Genomic DNA, 18,254 nt, shown 5'->3' with positions numbered 1-18,254 from the left:
AAGCTTTTCCTCATAGGAGAGGTGCTCCAGCCCTTGCATCACCTTCATGGCCCTGCTCTGAACCTGTTCTAACAGGTCTAAGTTTTCCTCAGGGTGAGGACCCCAGACCTGGACACAGGTGTATGGAAAGCACTGAGTAGAATATTAATGTAGGAGTAGCCTAGCTCTGCAAACTTTAGTCTCCTATAAGATTTAATAAAACTCTCACTTCTATGCAGCCACTTCTCGCAAGTGTCATGATTGCAATTCACTTTAGAAAAGAGATTTAGGATTATTATGTGAATTGTATGGATGAGGATAAATGCAGCACTACTAAATTCCAGTCTAGAGGACCATTCCTTTTGCTAATCAGAGGTGAGCTGCCTCACACACTATTAGTAATTGCAGCAAAATGATTCTCCCAATTCTGAGGTAACTGCTCAGTGGATGAGGTGTTAAGAGGATAAATTTCTATGAAGATATGCTATAGATTTTATTATTATGAAATCACCGGAAGTGTTGCTACACAGATTTTAATTTTCATTATTTCAGCTAATGAAATTTAAATTAAACGCCACATCTTAGCTGCTAAAGCTGAAACATGCAGATTTTGCCTCCTGAACTGATATACAGATCTTTGAGGGAAAGTCAGGGGATGTGATTTTTTTCACTTGTGTTATTTTGTAGAGTTTCTTTGTTCTTGGGTTAATGAACATTTCCCCCTCCCCACTAAAAAGAATTTATACAATTAAGGAAATTCTAGATGTATAGCAGCCTGCTACATTCTTGACTACATCTGTCTGCAAAATTCTTTGAAGGTGCTCCTGTCTGCTTAACTGTAGCAGATGTGTACAGCCAACGCACAGCTAATTTGTTTAGTACAAGACAGGATTTATATGAACCCAGCAAATATTATTAGCTGGTAGCTTCCTCACCCCATAGCATATTTGGGAAGTAACTTTTTTCATCACAACCCACAGCAACAAAGGAATGGAGCACCTGTACAACATGAAGTGTAAGAATGTAGTTCCACTCTACGATCTCTTGCTGGAGATGCTGGACGCTCACCGGCTGCACGCCCCAGCAGCCAGGAGTGCTGCACCCGTGGAGGAGGAGAACAGAGGCCAGCTGACAACTGCATCAGCTTCATCTCATTCCTTGCAGTCCTTCTATGTTAGCAGCAAAGAAGAGGAGAATATGCAGAATACAATATAAATGGGAGTCAGCATATACAGTGGTATGAGAAACCCAGCAGTGTTCTACCTAGCTCATGCTTCATTTCATCTACAGTGCCACCTTTGAAAACACTCCAGTGACAACAGACACCAGCATTTTCCATATGAGTGTTTGTCAAGCGCTTGCCTAAATTGATTGCTTATCTTAAATGGAAGACATTTCATTACCATGGATAGCCAGGAAGGATTGTCTGGCTAACTTGATTTAAAATTTGCAGTGTTTTAATTTAATTTGGCATCTTATTTAGGTAACTAAGTCCTCATCTGAAGCATACATTCATTTTGCTATAAATTGATAGGCCATACCACCTGTGCATATTGGTATCTTCATCAGTGGTGGTCTTTGTTAATATCCATCCAAAATCCTGAGCTCACTTAGTCCTTTACATGCTTGAAACTTTGAAGCAGTTTGGTAGAGATTCTGGATGACTTTTTGGGCAGCGTAAAGAGAAAGTTGACTGGCATCTTAGTGTGCCATAGGGAAGCTGCACTGTGAGAGACTGCCTTCGTGAGTGAGATTCCTGCCTCTTTTCTTCCTACAGTATAAAGGAACTGCTGTCTGAGAATTATAGTATTTTACCTTGCTGGCTTATGTCACCAGACAACTCCCTTTCAACCTCATTCTGACCAAACTTTTAGGTACCCTTACCATATCCTCTAGATGAATTGCTTTGCATGCATGCTATTTTTTCTGATCCTAGAAAGCGAAACAGTTTTGTTGCCCAAGAGTGTAAATCCAGGGCAACATGGCAAACAGTGATAACATAGAGAATTACTCTTGAATCAGACCAGATGATTACAAAAATCATCAGGTCTTTTAAAAAGGTCTTCACACACATGCAGGATCCAGCACTTTTTACAAAAAATCCCTCCCCTATCCTGTGCTTTGTTGTGCTACAAAGCAAGGGATGAGGATGCTAGTGTGAGACTGGCACGGAAGGATGGGATGATCCCATCCCACTCAGCAGAGTGTGGTCTAACTGTGTGTGGGAGGGCTAGTATTGCAGTCAGAGCAGCAGGTTTTTCCTTGCCTTGGCATTCTTTGGCTCTTGGTGTGGCATGCTTCAAAATCACTGTTAAGAGCCAGCTCACCTGTGACACCAACACTAGGCAATGAGCCTCGCACATGGTGCAGACTTTGAGACTGCATGTCCAGAAAGATGAATTTTTCTCCATGCATGTCTGTATGTCCTAAGGATATTCATAAGGATCAGTTTGATTCTTCAGACCAACTGTAAATATACAAAAGGTCCACTGACATCAAGAGTTTCAACAAGACGTGAAAGAGACTGAAGAACTCCACATGATGTGCTATCCAAAGTAGGAGTTGGTGCTGCTGTTTGACTGGCGCTATGCTAGAAAACTAAATGTCAGGGAACTTTGCTGGGTACTGGAATGAGATCATTACATATGCCAGGGTTATTTTACTAATGTAATTATAAACTTTGCCTGTGCTATCTGCACTTCTGACTGACAGGTGCGGATTGGGAGTTAGCACGGACCAGGGACTATTCCAACAGCTGGTTGGAAGAAACCACCCTACCAGTGAGGCTGTTTTCCTAGCACATGTGTAGGCTGCTCCACAGCATCTGGCAACAGTGCTAGTGAAATGGTTCGGGGATGTTTTTGCTATAGTTGAAACCTTTATGTTAATTGGAATATCCCATAGAAACTCAATATAGGAAACAGTGCAAGTAATGTCATACAGGAGTGCCTATGTCTAATCACAATCCCTGTCACACAGGCAGAGTCTGTGTGCAGTGAGATCAAGTTTCACAGCAGTTGTGAAGGCAGCAAGGCATAGGACAGGTTTGTGCTTCAAGTCAAGCATTTGATTCTTTAGTGAATGTACATAATGGTGTCTATAATAGTTTAATGTACATATCTGAGGATATGAGCAGTTTGAAAGCCTAAAGCTACATGCTACCAATGTTTGAGAAGATTCCTTGAGAAATGCAAGCCTAAACATGTGAAGCGATCATCGTAAGTTCATAGGCCTTTTCTTGATGCATATTATGGTGTCATTTTTTTCTGAATGTGCTGAAGATTTTGTCTTTTTATGTGTTCAGTAAAAGCATGTGTGTGTGTGTGTATGTGTGTGTGTGTGTGAGCGCTTATTTGGTACCTAAGGGCTTTTTGAAGGCTCCTAAAATGTCATGAAAGAAAATGGAAATTTTGGGTTTTTTTAGTGGCTGGTTTTCATATGTGTTAGAAAAACCATGAGTTTACTGAAATGAGTGCAGGCTAAGATCTGAATGGAGCACAGGAATCCCTGTAGTTAAATTTATGTGCTTACACCGTCATCATTTACTTGTAACTTAGTGTGCATTAGAGCTGCTCTTTAAATACTGTCTGTACATGCAACCTGTTGTCTAGGCTAGAACACACAGATCAAGCTCATAAGCTGGAAAACAAATTGGTTTAAATGAATGCCTCCCTTCCTACATCCCAGAATAAGTAATTACATTGATTCAAGTGTAAATTTGACCTGGAGCATAAAAGGTATTACACAGAGAGCAATTCACAACAGAGGGTCAGATTTGGATGATACCATAAAGGGAAAGTACCTTTACTCTCATGAGATTTTCCTAGTGAAGATGGAAAAGCATGATTTGAAGTGGTATGCAGCAGTCAGAAGGGTATCATAATGTGTCTTGGAATATATAGAATAATATCAGTCAGCTCACAATAACGATTAATTCTTTCCTGGGTTCAGGCCTTACAAGGAAGCAATTTAGCTTTCATCCAGTCCTCTCATGTTTGTGGTGGCAACAGTGAAGGGCAACCTAGAAAGAGTGATTCCCAGTAATACATTAATTTACCTCGGGGCAGTTTTAGGATCCATGTCATTAACTTTTTATTGAAGCAGCACCTTAATGAATATAGTAACATTCCCAGAGTTATCTATAAAGATGGCCCCCATATCAGACAGATGAATGTAGCTATTCAATTGATTAAATAAAGTCAATGATACAAAAATCACTTTTTTCATATGTATTTCTGAATGATGCTCTCATGTATGCAAACAATTGTGCCTGACATTTGGTAATTGTTATTTCACACGATGCTATTTTATGTGTGTGTATATATATATATACATATATACTTTATATTTGCAGCTGACAAACCAGTACTACCTGAATATCTGGTGCTGGATATTACATAAAAATATATAGCATGTAAAAAGAAAGAAAACTTTTCAAGGCAGCTAATTATGCTTTTACCAAAACATTCATAGTGATGTCTCTGGACAGCTAACAAAATAATTATTTTGTAATGTTTATACGTGGATTTTTTTAAAAAAACAAAAACATCAAAAAACAAACCCTCTAGAAACATAGGCAATGTAATACCAGCACAAGGCAAATATAAATAGACCAGATTAATTTGCTTTGCTTGAGAACATGGTTGTTACTGAAGTATTGCAAAAAGCTTGGGAGGTAGAAGAGGGGATAGGGAGATGTGTAGCACTTAGTGGTGTCAGAATATGTGGTGTTTGAATACACGAAAGCTACTCTGGTTTATAGTGGTTTGAGCCATGTCTCAATGTTGCAGACTTTGTCTCAGGTAAAACTCCCAGTTGGGGTAGTAAGATTTGTACTCGGGTAACATAGTTTAATGAAAGTTTTTTGGTGTGTGTTGTAATAAATTTACTATTATGTTTCAGTGACATCACTTGATGATTTTTCTCCTTCTCTACAATGAGGGGTTTAAAAGTGTAATTAAAGAAATAATCCAAACTGAGCTCCCAAGGATATTGCAAGGACTGTCAGCAGATCCCTGGACCTTGAGTTGAAAAAAAGCAAGCAAAAAACCCCAAACCATCCCCTTCATATGAATCAGGATTTGTACTGGAGCCTCCATCCATTTCAGTTGATGGCAACTAATTCCTTAAGACCTGTGCCAAATGTTTAAAAATAAGCAAACTACCAACTGAATAAAAAAAATCTGCCTCAGTAGGTCTTTAGTCTTATTGCAGGCTTAGTGAGAACATGGTAAGCCCCTGTGTATATAATTTCCTGCTTTAAAATTAGAGTGCAAACTTAACATACAGATAATGGGTTTTGTATATAAGGCATTCTCAGCTGAATTTGTGTGAAGTGCATTTCTTACTTTGAATAAAGAGATTGATGTTTTCAATGTTCTCTACAACCGTGATATGGCTTTACAGATATATTGAGTCAACACGTGTAATAGAAGGGTGATGTTAACAATGGTATCCTAATAGAAACCAATCTTTGCTGTCACCTGCAAGTGTAGCATAATCTCAAATTGATCTCAGAGTTTAAAATTAATTTTTCTCCAATATTAATGTCCTACTCTTTCTACTCACAGTTCCCTTTCATCCTTCAAATGTAGGTAGCCTTATATCCTGAAGGTTGTTTTCAAAGTGATTGTTGCCCATAAAGGGTACTTGGTTTTGCACTGTGTTAGAGACATATTACATTCTTTTGCATTCAAATGTGCCTACAGAAAATAAATAAACAAAAATTTAGAAAAAAATATGCTGCCATCTTGCAAATTAGAAAATTCTGCAATCCTGTGTGCCTATGATTAGAAGTCTGTTTCTTCAGAAAGTGCCCATTGAAAAAGGAAGGGATAGACTGCTGGTCACGAGACTTGCATTACCAAGCCACTTTATGTATTACCTTATTGATGTACTATGAAACCAATGCTTTTGTGTGCACTATGTAGTCTGTCAATGCAAAGTCCTTTCTTTGGTATAGGCTCAGCCGTCATAATGTATTTGTCGAAGTATTCTGTTCTTTCACTGATGCATATGAAATTATTGACGTCTTTGGTTATGGTGAGGTATATTTTTCTTTGTTTTGCGCCTAAAAAAGTTCTAAAAAAGTCTAAATAAAAAATCTGGTAGGCTACCTGATTGGTGCAAGATTTTTATCAATGTATTTGATGTTGAAAATAAAGAATTAATCAGAAAACATTGTTTTATTTTGTTATATTTTGCATGTTTTAAAAATATGCTTCTCCGCTTATTGTTTTCCAGTGGGCAGCAAAATGGTGCACTGTTTTTGAAAGAATTAGAATGTGTCTGTTTCGGTGCATCTAAATGAAAGTTAAAACTGTTTCTTAGTTTCCTCATTTTCCCTGTAAAGAATCAGAGACTCCGTATCTAGAGTCAAAAACAAGCTAAGCGTAGTCTCTAGCAATCCTAATGACACCAAGGAAGTTAGCTAAGAACCTATTACGTTATGTGCTTTAATGTTCTTAGTATTTTGGTTACATTCCTTATTTTGGCTTGTGAAATAGATTATGGCAGAAGAGAAAAATTGTGTGAGTTTAGCCTTCTATAGTTGGCTGCTACTTCCCATGAGCTAGCTTACATCCAGGGAAATAGTACTCTTTTCCCAAGTGAAACAAATCCTCAGGAAAAGAAATTTTCTTGACTAAGGCATTGGGAAGGGATGAAGTGAAATGAAAGATACTTTTATTAACATAAGACCACTTTGAACTCAACTCTATTCTGTAAAACAATCTAAAAATTATATTTGGTGTTTGCAAATAATCAAACCAATAATCTATAGCATTTGCATACACACTGACATATTTCAATACTTGCAGTATATATATTTATCAGTAACATGGAGAGAATATGGTCTCTATATTGATTATTTTTTAATCTATTTTCTGTGCTGTGCTGGTTCAACATAGGACTATTGGCTCACAGGTTTTTTTCTTATATGAATATATATATGTAAAAGCTCTTTAGTTTTATGGGATGTTTCATTGTACTTAACTTAAAAGGAAAAAATTATGAGATGGTTACCTGGATTCCAAGTATCATCTCCATGATAGACAAGACAGGCAATATACTTAGTTCATGCAAAACTTCACCTTATTTGCTTGTTAAAGCAAATAACCTATTCAGACTCTTAAAAGAATGCTGGGGACTGTTGGGATTTTTAAGTGCTGAGTAGAACAGAACAATGGTTCCAAATAATGTCATTGTTTTGCAATACACTTCCATAACAAAGAACTTGACTGCAAGTTGCCTCTTTGGCCACAAAGGGCACATCAGAGTAATAGGAACTAATTGCACATGTACATGTGCTCATAATAAAGTAATTTTCAATGCTGATTCAAAATATGACACCATCTCATTTTAACCACAGGACCAAATGAGCACTTGCAGTTCATGGTGAAATGGCTTAAGAAGACAGTTGCTACATAATACTAAACTTAGAGATTTAACCTAAAAAAAGCAGCTAGATCAGAGAATATTATTGCAAAATCAAAAATATGGCGCTCCTAAATGAAGAAGTGCACAGATAAAGTTTGAACATACTTACCCCTGCAAAAATGGTAACAATTTGAATGAGAGCAAAGGATTGCACACTGCCTGGGATTACACACTGAGGTTAGGCATTCTTTTGCCCATCCCTTTCTGCAGCATGACACGACAACACAGCATCACAGTGCAGTGAGCTAGGAATGTGTCGCTGGAGACTGTCTAATCCAATTCCTGGCTCAGAGATGGATCACCTAAAGCAGAATGCTCAGGGCCATGCCCAATTGAATGTCGAACAGCCACAAAAGGAGATTCTTCTACCTCTTTGGGCACCCTTTTCCAGTCTTTGACGATCTTCATGTTATAAAATACTTTGCCTGTGCTCAGATGGAATTTCATGTGATTTAATTTGCACCCATTGCCTTTTACCCTGCCAATTGGAACAACTGAAAAAGTCAGTCTCCCTCACTTTCATTCCCTCCCGTGATGTGTCTTCTGTGATGGGAGAAGGTGGATGAGATGTCACCTTGCTCAGACACCCAGAACTCACCAGGACTAATGCCTCTGCAGCCAGGCAGGGCACATTTCAATAGTCAGGAGCTATCTGAGACTCCAGCTTCATTCCCAATTTTTTGCATCTGTTGGGTGAAGAGGTTTGAAAAATTATACAAGAAGGACATTCCTTTCTATTTCATTGCAAAGCTTTGGCAGCTAAAACTCCTGAGTCCACCACCCTTGCTTCCCTCACGACACACTCAACACTTGACAGAGCAGCTTCCCCAGGGGATCCTATATAGATGCACACAGCTGGACAAGTTGGCATCCCCACACCCCTTCTTTCTCTTTTTGCTGACATGTAAGTGACATCTGTCTTGTTCTAGCATATTTCATTCTATTTAACTAATTAGTAAGGTAAGACATAATTAAGGCATTATCAAAGAAAATATTTGATTTGACTGCTTTTCTTTTCTGTTAATTCAGGCAATCCCCATAATGCAATGATAACAGCTTCTTCATGGGCTAAAGCCTCGCTGTGCTCAGTCAATGGGACACCCTCCCTCATTAAGAGCCTTTTGGCCACGCTTACTCCCCAAAATTAAATGATAGATTTAATTTTTTTTTTCCTATCCAGAAACTGCAACATTAAAAGCCCCATGAAACAGCTGTTACTTAGGCTGGAAAAGCTTTACATTGCCTTCCTCTGCATTACACTGCTTGTCTCCACCACCTACACAGTGAAGAGGAGAGGAAAATCCAAACATATAAAATAGCACTCATCAGAGTGCTCACATAGAAAGAATGCCCAAGGAAGGGCACTGCCTAGGTGTTTTTTCTTCTCCCCAGCCAGGCTCCAATTACTACCATTCACCACGGCATCCTGCAGACACAAAGGCTCAAGTGTAAAAATGGTCATGAAGTCTTCAGGAAAATTGACCATCAAAATAATAACATTTGTCACTTATCTCAGCAGGAACAAGGCTAACTAGCCCTCATGTCCCTTTAAGAACTTTGTGCTGCAGTATTTAGGTGTCATTCTGCTAATGTCTTCATTTCTGCTGGCATACAGGTGATATGAAATCTATCTCCTGCTGTCTTCCATTCCTACACATTGTGCATAACTTCAGAATGCCACCATTTTAAACAGATGAAAAATGTGCATATGAGGGAATTATGTGTTTTCAGGCATTTTTTAGCCAGATTTTGCAGCGCTTTTGGGACCAAGGTATTTACCTTCTCTACAGAAAAAGATTGAATGCTACTGTCTAAGACAAAAAAGAATGTGACAAGAAGCAAATCTTTATATTTTTCACTCACCTCTTCAAAACCTGTGTCATCTATGGAAAGATGAACAAGTATGTTATACTGTAGAGAAGAGCAAAAAGTGCTGTCCATATTGTGGTAAGAGAGCACATAAAAGCTTGAAAGTTTAGCCATTCATAGGAAAGCAGGAAAGACTGAATTCCAGTCTGTCCTCATAGGATTAATTTTTGCTTACATTAAATCTGAAATCTGAAATTTTTGCTTACATTAAATCTGAAAATAAGAAAAGAAACGATGGCTCAAAAATATCTTGTTTGTTTGTTTGTATGTATGTATGTATATATGTATGTATGTATCTATCTATCTATCTGTCTATCTACCTACCTATTTATCTGTCTATCTAATCTATCTATCATCTATGTATCTGTCTCAACCAAAATCCTGCAGCATCATGCTTTCTTCGAGTACTTTTTTCTCCCCTTACCCCCATAACCTTCGTACCTGCCAGCACCATGCTTCAAGTTTAGCAAAAGACTCAAAATCGCAACCATGGTTTAACTTGCAGCTCTATGGCCAGGAGAGCTTCCCAGACAATTTCTGAATTGTTTATAAAAAAAACAACTAAAGCCATGAATGTCCCACTTGGATAGCCTTGTGAACACTTATATAAAAAAGTGGACTCTGGTAGGTTTAATTCCAGTTGTTTTTTAAAACATCCTTTCTAAAAACAAAGGAATGGAAAAACCCACAATTTCAACATCCATAAGAGCAGTCTCCCAGGAATTACAACATGCCAGAAAACAAAAATTGGTCTGATTTGAGTAACCTGTGTGCAAGCTAGATCCACATCTGCATGATCCCTGACCAGAAGAGCTCTCTGGTGCACCTCTCCCTCCTCACCAAGGACACTTTTGATACAAGCAATGGACAATACTTTCCTAAAGCACACTGTCTTCCGAAAAGTTAAATGTGCCAGTGTAATTCAGACATCACTGTGGTCAAATCCATTTGCTGTGTTTCAGATCTTTAAATAGATTCTTACTTGAACAAAGCAGTTTTGACCAATTTATTTCTGGAATGATATATTAGCTGGCACCAAACAATAAATGCTACAGCTTTCAGTTCCTATCTGCTTTTTTAGAGCTACCATCTAACAAAATTCAAATTTCTGTCACTTAACCAGGCTGTAGTCTATGACAAATCTTCAGTGCTTCAGCTAGCAGTTATTAATTTCCTTATATCTTGTTTCACAGGTCTTTATCTACTCCTTTCTGGGAAGACAAATGAATTCTCTAAATAATTCCTATTTATTTATTTATTTGGGAATATTATTAAAACATTCTAATGTTCTTAACATTATGACCACAGCACTACTTCTCCCAAATACAGGTTTCGTGCCTATGTCCCTCTGGGTCTAATTACAGCCAAACAAGGCAACAACAACAGAATTTCGCTGGCTATAGTGCATTTCACAACATGCTGCCAAGGTTAAAACCACTCAGCCAGTGCCCAGACAAGTTCCCTTATGGAGGGAACTCTATGCCTATAAAACACACACATCACCCAAAAGATCCCTCCTTGCACTCTCCTTTCCCCCTCAATTTACACAAATACTGCTTTGGATGAATTCTGTATTTGACTGCTGCCAAACCATCCAGCTTAAATCAAAACTCACTATCCTGCCTTTTTCCTTTCCATAACCTTTTGCTTTAAACAGTAAATAAAATATGGTAAGTGCCAGAAAGAGAGCAGATCTGTGGTTTCTATTGCTTTAGAATCTATATTTCTTCTCCTTGACTTGTTCTTATTTCTCAGAATTTTCCTACAGTGGCTACATCCTGATACCATCTGTAGTTTGAAGGCTGTAGTGAGCAACCAGTGTCGGTTATGCCTTTGAATACACAGACACACATCCACTCAGATGCACATGATGATGATGAGCATGTAGAGAGATGCTATCAGCTGTAAACAGATCTCTCAACCACAAATAACACAAGACTGAGGGCCAGGGATGACTGCTCATAAGCAAGCCTGGTATCTTTGTTCTCGTTCAATAGCCAGATGCAGAAAAACACTCTAAGGACAGAGAGAGCGATACTGCTCACAAGGTGTTCACAAAGCTGGAAGGGTGGCAAACCAGTGGTGAGGAACTATTGATCTGCTGCAGAAAGAAGCTGTTATCACTGCTGGAGCAGGGTGGGGAATAGGTAATGTGTATCATCATGCTCACAGCTATGAGGAATGAGGGCACACTACTTCTGTCAAGTTGAGATCATTTGTACTCCTAACATTGTCAGATGTCTCTAAATATCACTCTGCCTTCAGATTTTGCAAAGCATGGTCCACAAATGATGCTCCACAAAGAGATGCAGAGAGTCCAGGGTAAATTGTGCTCATTATTTTTCGCTATTATCAATACAAGCATAATGACACAGTGCCTTGATACTACAGTCTGAAGTCACTGAGCAACCTTTTAATACTCAGTAGCTCGGAGGTGACTAAAAGCCAATAAGCAAGGTTCAGAGTTGCCAGGTATGTCTAGCTGGGGGGATGATTAAACCACTACAGAAGTGACTGCATTTATCTACAGTAGAAAAGGGGAAAAATATACAACATAGTTATGATCTGAACTCCCAAAGAGGCAGAGTCTACTTTCTCTGTGCTTGAAGACACAATGTCAATATGGATCCAGAGTTCAGCAGCTCTCCCTTTCCTCATGCCTTGCAGGTGAGGCTCGAGGTGCATCACCAGAAATCAGCCCTTGTGTTTATAGAGCCCAAGTAGGTGATGCTTCAGAAAGAGGAGAGTTGTTGGGTTGCAGGCTTATCACAGAGACAGGGCATCTCGGATTCTAACTTGTGCACCATACTTAGAGAGCTTTAGCATCCCATTATCAGGACGAGAAGGATGCCCAGGCTGCCAAGCTGGCTAGTGCCACTGGCTGCAAAGCTTGATACCTTTCTGGGTGTGTTTTGTTCCCCTACAGCTGCCCCCTTTAACCTGGTCCATGCTGTGGTGATAAATGCATATACTGATACCTCATGGGGATTTGAAACTCAAGGTAGACTTCTGAGTGACTGGTGCACTTGGGATGGAACTTGAGGAGAGCCTGGCCACTTATTTAAATTTTGCCTTCTTTGTGTCAGTTTTTAGGGTCAAGATCCAATTCTGCAAAATCACATGTGCTCTTCCTTGTAGCCCAAATGTGTGTTCTTTACCTATGTCTACTGAGTGATTATGAATATTAATCTAGACTAGCATTACTTCTGAATAGCAATGAAGGAAACTCAGCCTTGAAAAGAACACATACTTGTGTCAGTCCAGACTTGTGTCTTGGACATTGAAAATATTTTGTAAGCATACAAAATCCTTTACACAAAAATGTTAATGTTACACTTATGTGGAAAGGAAGCATTGTTTGGCTCTTCCAAATGCTGGAATTCAGCTTGTGGTTCCCTACCTCTGACCACCTACTCATAACAGCTCAAAGGATGACATGCCAAAAAGTAATTTTACATAACAGCAATTAATGTGCTTGTAATTTTTTTCTGGCCTTGTAATTTCTGTCATGCAAGCCAATATATTCTAAGCAGGACCACTTACTCAGAAGAAAAATTCACATTGTGCGTGTCATGGCTCCAAATTCCCCCAACTTATTAAAGAGCAGTAACTTAGAGTCATGCTCTGTATTTTTTTTCATAATTGAGAAGAATCCTGCTCTTTCAAAGTCGAGTTCTGACTGATAAGCTGGGCAGAATGCTATTGAGTAGACTGCAAGTTTTTGCAATAGTTCTGGGGAGTTAATGAGTTTTCAATTTGTTCTCTTATTCTTCTATTTACACTTATGTTTTGGGCCTATTCCACTAAAATAATGATGGTTAAAATGTAAAAATCTATCTTGGTATTGAGCTGCTATGGAGAATATAAGGAATATCAGAATATCAAGTTTCCAGTATACCCACAGGAAAAAATCTCTTTCAGTGTGGATTGGCACAACTCCAATTGTCAAAGGTTGCACATTGTCAAAGGTTGAGGGCATACACAGAAATACAGATGGAAAACACCCCATACAGGTGAGAGGGAACTTAAAGAAGCAGCTTGAAAAAAAGAAAAACCTGAAGTGATGAGTCATTAATCTAAAACATGTACTGCTTTCAATATCAGCACAACTTCTAATGTGATACTTTCCCATGTATTTTGCCAGCTGTCATTTTCCAGATCTTGTCATTCAAACATATACCTAATGCCATTAATTTGTTACAGAATTTTTAAATTCTTTTTTGAAGTGCATATGGATGTCTTCTATTTTTTTTTATACCATACATATCTCATTCTAAACTTAGAGGTTTCCATAGTTGTCATTAAAAAGCACGTAGACAAAATATTTTATGGTATCTATAATAAATGCAAAGAAATCAATACAAACAAAACTTGGCTTAGCAAACTGTACATACATAAATATGTTGTTTTTCAACTTGACATTCAACATTTTTTCCTCATAAAAACTTCTGCAATCTTATTTATTACATCCATTTTTTTTAAACCTTAAAAAAGTGCTTCTCAGATTTACACCTTGTGCATCCAAAGCAAAAGTTAGAATACCATGCCTGAAACAGAAACCACAGGGAATAATACATTGCCATACAAGATTCTTTAAAATTGTATGTTACAAATGCTCTAAAATTCCTTAAGCATTGGTTATTTTGTATACTGTAGATACTGAGAGGGTATTTAACAAAGACTGGCTAATGGGTTGTTTGGAGCAGCACACAGGAAAGGATCTACAGTATCAAGTCCTTGGCTATGCATAGTACAGGGCAATGACCTGGATATAAAGTGGCTAAAAGATCCCAAAAGCTGTACAGAAGAGGCTTCCCTCACATACACTGCATCCTCCTTAGTACCCAGGATGCAAGTATTGAAATGATGCTACTCAGGTAATATGTTGTGCACTTTGATACTGATACACTGATGTGCTTGGAGCCGAGTGCCAGCACAGAAAGATTCGGGCACAGTAGTGACAACAGCAGACAGGTAAAGCTGCCACGCTGAACGCTGTTACCCTTTCAAACCATCTTGCTCCCAGCCAGCACTCCAGCAAGGGCTCCCGCTGTCCCACAGGTCTCCTTCACAATGGAGGAGGACCATTCATGTATTTCAGCATGGGGTGGAAAGAGCGGGCAAAGTTGTTTGCCATAGCACAGCTGTAATCTTCCTCGGTCATGGGCACCAGGCATGCCAGCCCGATCAGAAGCAGCAGGAGCAGCTGAAGTGGCAGAGCAGCTCTGAGGACTCTGAGGAAGAAGGATGGGCACCGCCACGCTGGCCCAGCCTCAGAAGGGGAGGAACCTGAGCCACCTCTTGTGGACCTGAGGAAAGAAGATGGGCAGTTGAATACACTAAAACATTACTGCAGCAGAGGTTGCCCTTGGGCCCTCAACCTCCCCTGAAGGCTGATTTACAATTTGCACAGACTTGGATTGACAACTGCAGAGGTATTTCTCAGTGAACATGCTATTTCCCTAAAATTTTAAGAGACCTCAGATTTCTAGATTGGGTAGGAAAACACCAAATGATCACAACAGAAGGGTCTTTGTGACCCCACAGCCCCTTTATAATTTTTGGGGAAGATTCTCCACTTAAAGGACATATAGCAAATGGGGAAAATAAAAGGTGGGCCATACCTGCCACATTTGTTCAATGCATGCTGCTGTCTAAAAGGTGGGCCTTCTTGTTTAAAATGGCCAGTTGCATTTAATTTGCAGAAGTTTCTACATTTGTTTATGTACAAAGTATCCATGAGGGTATAATGCATTGATATTCAGTTACATAATTTTCTGTCAATCAATACACCAGTATGCAGATAATGGGGACTTATTTTCTACAAAGCACATTGTGTTTTGCATCTTGCACAGAATCAGCAGTTAAAATCTATCTGCTCAACTGACTAGACATCATCACCTTCCAAGTGATTTTCTCCCTTATGTTGATGGATCTGACTTGAAGTGGCACATACCTAAATACGTCTATGCGGCAGTAGAGATCTAACACAAATATTTCCAAAGGAACACTTCAAAAATGCCTTCTATTATTTAATGAAAGATAAAGACATAAATTTCACATTTTTCTTTTTGACTGAAATTGACAAGAGTTGAAAAGAGTGACTAGGAAAGATTAAATCTGATGGTCTCAGTGTGCTAATTAAATGGCATGGGAAAATACTGTCCTTCAGCACAAGCCAAAAATGGAAGAACTCAGAGCCTTCAAGTACCTTGCTTCAAGAACTCTGCTATTAGGACATTAGAGCATGAATTTTGTCTCAGATATGTTGCTATAGTACATTGCATGGTTGCTATGATCATGAGGCTTCAGAAAATCTATCATTTCCTAAAGTTTAAGAGATAAAAAGTCTCATAAAGAGATGTGAGAAATCAGGCTTATTGGCTGTGGTCAAATGCTCCCCAGTAAAGTAAGTATGGGGTGATGTTTCCTTAGTGTTTCTTTGGCTTCCCCTTGCTCTTTTGATCCTGTCTCCCTGATAAATCTGACTCTGTGGGGGGAAGCATCCAAAAATAAAAATATCATCTTCAAAACAATGCCAGGCTTAGCAAGGGTTCCCTTTGCACATGTTCAGAAAATAGTTATTTTTGTGCTTGAGAGTATTTTATTTTCTTGTTTATATATATATATATATATATATATATATATATATATATATATATATATATATATATATATATATAGCACCCCACTATGAGGACTTCAAGAAAGCCAGGCAAATTCTAAAGTTCAGGTGGCCAACAGATACATAAACACTAATTTAGCAGATATGCTAAATCATTAGCTTGAACTAAATATTCCAGGAAGCAGTGATGATCAAAACATCAGATCTTGTGCTGTCTGAATCCATAGTATTGTAGTGCAGATGGAAAGCTGCTTATCGCATAACAAGGGATCACGTATTATAAAAAAGATATTGAAAGGACATGGCACATTAAACAGCACCAGAGATTCCATACAAAAGCTCAGTTAGATCAGGACTTCTACTGTCTGAGAATACCAAGACAGGAAGTTAATGGACTGAGGCAGGAACAAAGGGAACAAGGAGTGCTTAATTACTTTCCAAGCATTTGATTGCACAGCCTACCTATTTACAAGGCTCTCATTGTATAAAAATTGTTAATCCAAATCAAAAAGTGACCACATTTCTGCTGCTGCTAACTGGTGTTAATGAGCAAAGTGTCATTTTCTTCATTGCTCCAAAATTACTCTGGGGCATCACTGGGTGTCAGAAGGGGAATTTCCAAACATCTGAATCAAAAGGTAGCAAAGTTTTTCTTTCTGGTTTTTCTTTTCTTTTTCTTATGCCTTTAGTAGCATGATCCAGCACTTCTTGCTTTGTGTTTTACAAAAAAGAATCATAATGTAAGCTTGCATGGCTGATCTCAAAAGGAACACAAACTTTCAAAACCTACAACAATTCACAGCAAACCACATTTTCTGCAGTGAAGTTGGGTATTGAAGAATAATACTGCATGGAAACAATTCAAAAAGCAAATAATGTCATGTTACAAAAACATCTTCAGAGGGGGAGTTATAAAAAGTTTGAGTGCTGTACTGCTTGTGTTTATGGCAGGCCCACCTCTGCAATCTACATAATTGGCTGAAATACTGAATGGGCCATCTTAGAATGTTTAATAGATTTGGTAAGGAGAGATGGTTAAAATTATACATTGTTAATAAAAAAAGCTCACTAGTTTTAAGGACAGAACACCTATTTACCCTGGCAGGAGAAAGGAAAGCTGAAGTACTGTGCTCCACTTTGGAGAAAAATCTAATTTCTGTTCTTGAGCTTGTCTCTTTAGCTGTCTCTTCTGATTGCTCCACCATTTGTCACACTGTGAGGAGGCAAAGAGGTAAGGCCATCTGCTACTCACTCCAGTACACAATTCCTATTTAGCAGATGAAAGAGGGAAGCACAGCTGCAATCCGGACCAACAGTGAGCTTCCTCATGTCAAGAAATTTTATATATTAATCTAAGTGCAAGCAACAGTTACCCTTACTTTGAGAGTTTGTAATGTCAGTGATATTGGAACTCTTCTCTAAGCATTTCAAGAGGGGAGAAGCTAATTTACCAGGCTATACATAGGACGGTCAAAGCGAACTTTAATTTCAGCTCAGAGGGGAACCTTTTTGTAAAGATGATTGCTACTTTTTTCCCCCAAGGAAAATATGGTTGATGTAACCAATCTGTATTGCAGTAAGCATCTGAAAGCTATCAAAAAGGAATTTACCATTCAAGTGAAGCTGATAGAAATAAATAAAGCTAATTTACTGCTAAGTGACTAATGGAATGTGGAAAACAGGCTTACATTGAAAGAAGCACTGCTGGCCTAGTTGGATGCTATTTACTGCAGTTAATCAAGAATGGCCCTTAATTTAATATCTTTATTAAAAGACTACTGCACAAAATATAAGAACAGTAAATTTCATCTCTATGATGACAGATGCTGAAGGTCTTTGCAAATACCAGACAGGATTGGCTTCTTGCACAGAACAAAAGTGAGTGAATCTAATAAGTTTAAGAAACAGCAGTTGTATATGATATTTAAGTAACAAGCCCTAAGTGAGAGTGAGGGAGATAACTGGGAAAAGAATCATGGCAAGCCAAACCCAAACCTTGTGTTTGAGCTACTGTGTAGCCATGAGTTTATAATTTTGTGGGCAAAGGCACAAAGAATGATGTGGTTTGGTCTGCTCCAGGAACAGCAAGTGACCTTTGAAGATCCACTAGTCACTTGGGGAGGCTTGGGGAGAGCAGGAAATGGAGTTTGGCACTATGGCACCAAGACCTGAATAGAGCTGCTCAAGAGAGACAATGTAAAGACCCCTGAGCCAACTGAACCACTACTTTAATCTTTTCAAAAAAATTTGCAGGCAAAGATCCACACGTGCACTTATGACAGCTCTCTTAAACTTGAAGAAAGAGGACTTGCTTTTTGGATTTTCTTTCTCACCTAGCACACAA

The 18,254-nt window shown here is 38.6% G+C and overlaps 2 protein-coding genes across 19 annotated transcripts in view; one reads left to right on the top strand and one right to left on the bottom strand.

Moving 5' to 3' along the window:
* ESR1 (estrogen receptor 1) overlaps positions 1–7,007 on the top strand; it is a 108,033-nt gene extending 101,026 nt beyond the window's left edge. The window contains 2 exon segments of the mRNA XM_058021640.1: positions 960–1,171; positions 1,174–7,007. Coding sequence (XP_057877623.1) covers positions 960–1,171; positions 1,174–1,295 — 334 coding nt within the window. The 3' untranslated portion in view covers positions 1,296–7,007.
* Positions 7,008–13,607: 6,600 nt separating this feature from the next.
* SYNE1 (spectrin repeat containing nuclear envelope protein 1) overlaps positions 13,608–18,254 on the bottom strand; it is a 290,137-nt gene continuing 285,490 nt past the window's right edge. For 16 of the 18 annotated variants that reach the window (XM_058021621.1, XM_058021620.1, XM_058021626.1 and 13 more), the window contains one exon: positions 13,608–14,594. In XM_058021621.1, coding sequence (XP_057877604.1) covers positions 14,354–14,594 — 241 coding nt within the window. In that variant the 3' untranslated portion in view covers positions 13,608–14,353. The remainder of the gene's footprint in view (positions 14,595–18,254) is intronic. The other 2 variants (XM_058021633.1, XM_058021635.1) reach the window with 1 other exon arrangement.

Source organism: Melospiza georgiana, chromosome 3 (assembly GCF_028018845.1).
Source record: "Melospiza georgiana isolate bMelGeo1 chromosome 3, bMelGeo1.pri, whole genome shotgun sequence".
NCBI classification, from domain to species: domain Eukaryota; kingdom Metazoa; phylum Chordata; class Aves; order Passeriformes; family Passerellidae; genus Melospiza; species Melospiza georgiana.
The sequence above is the reverse complement of the archived record's forward strand: the minus strand, read 5'-3'. Positions and strand labels throughout refer to the sequence as shown.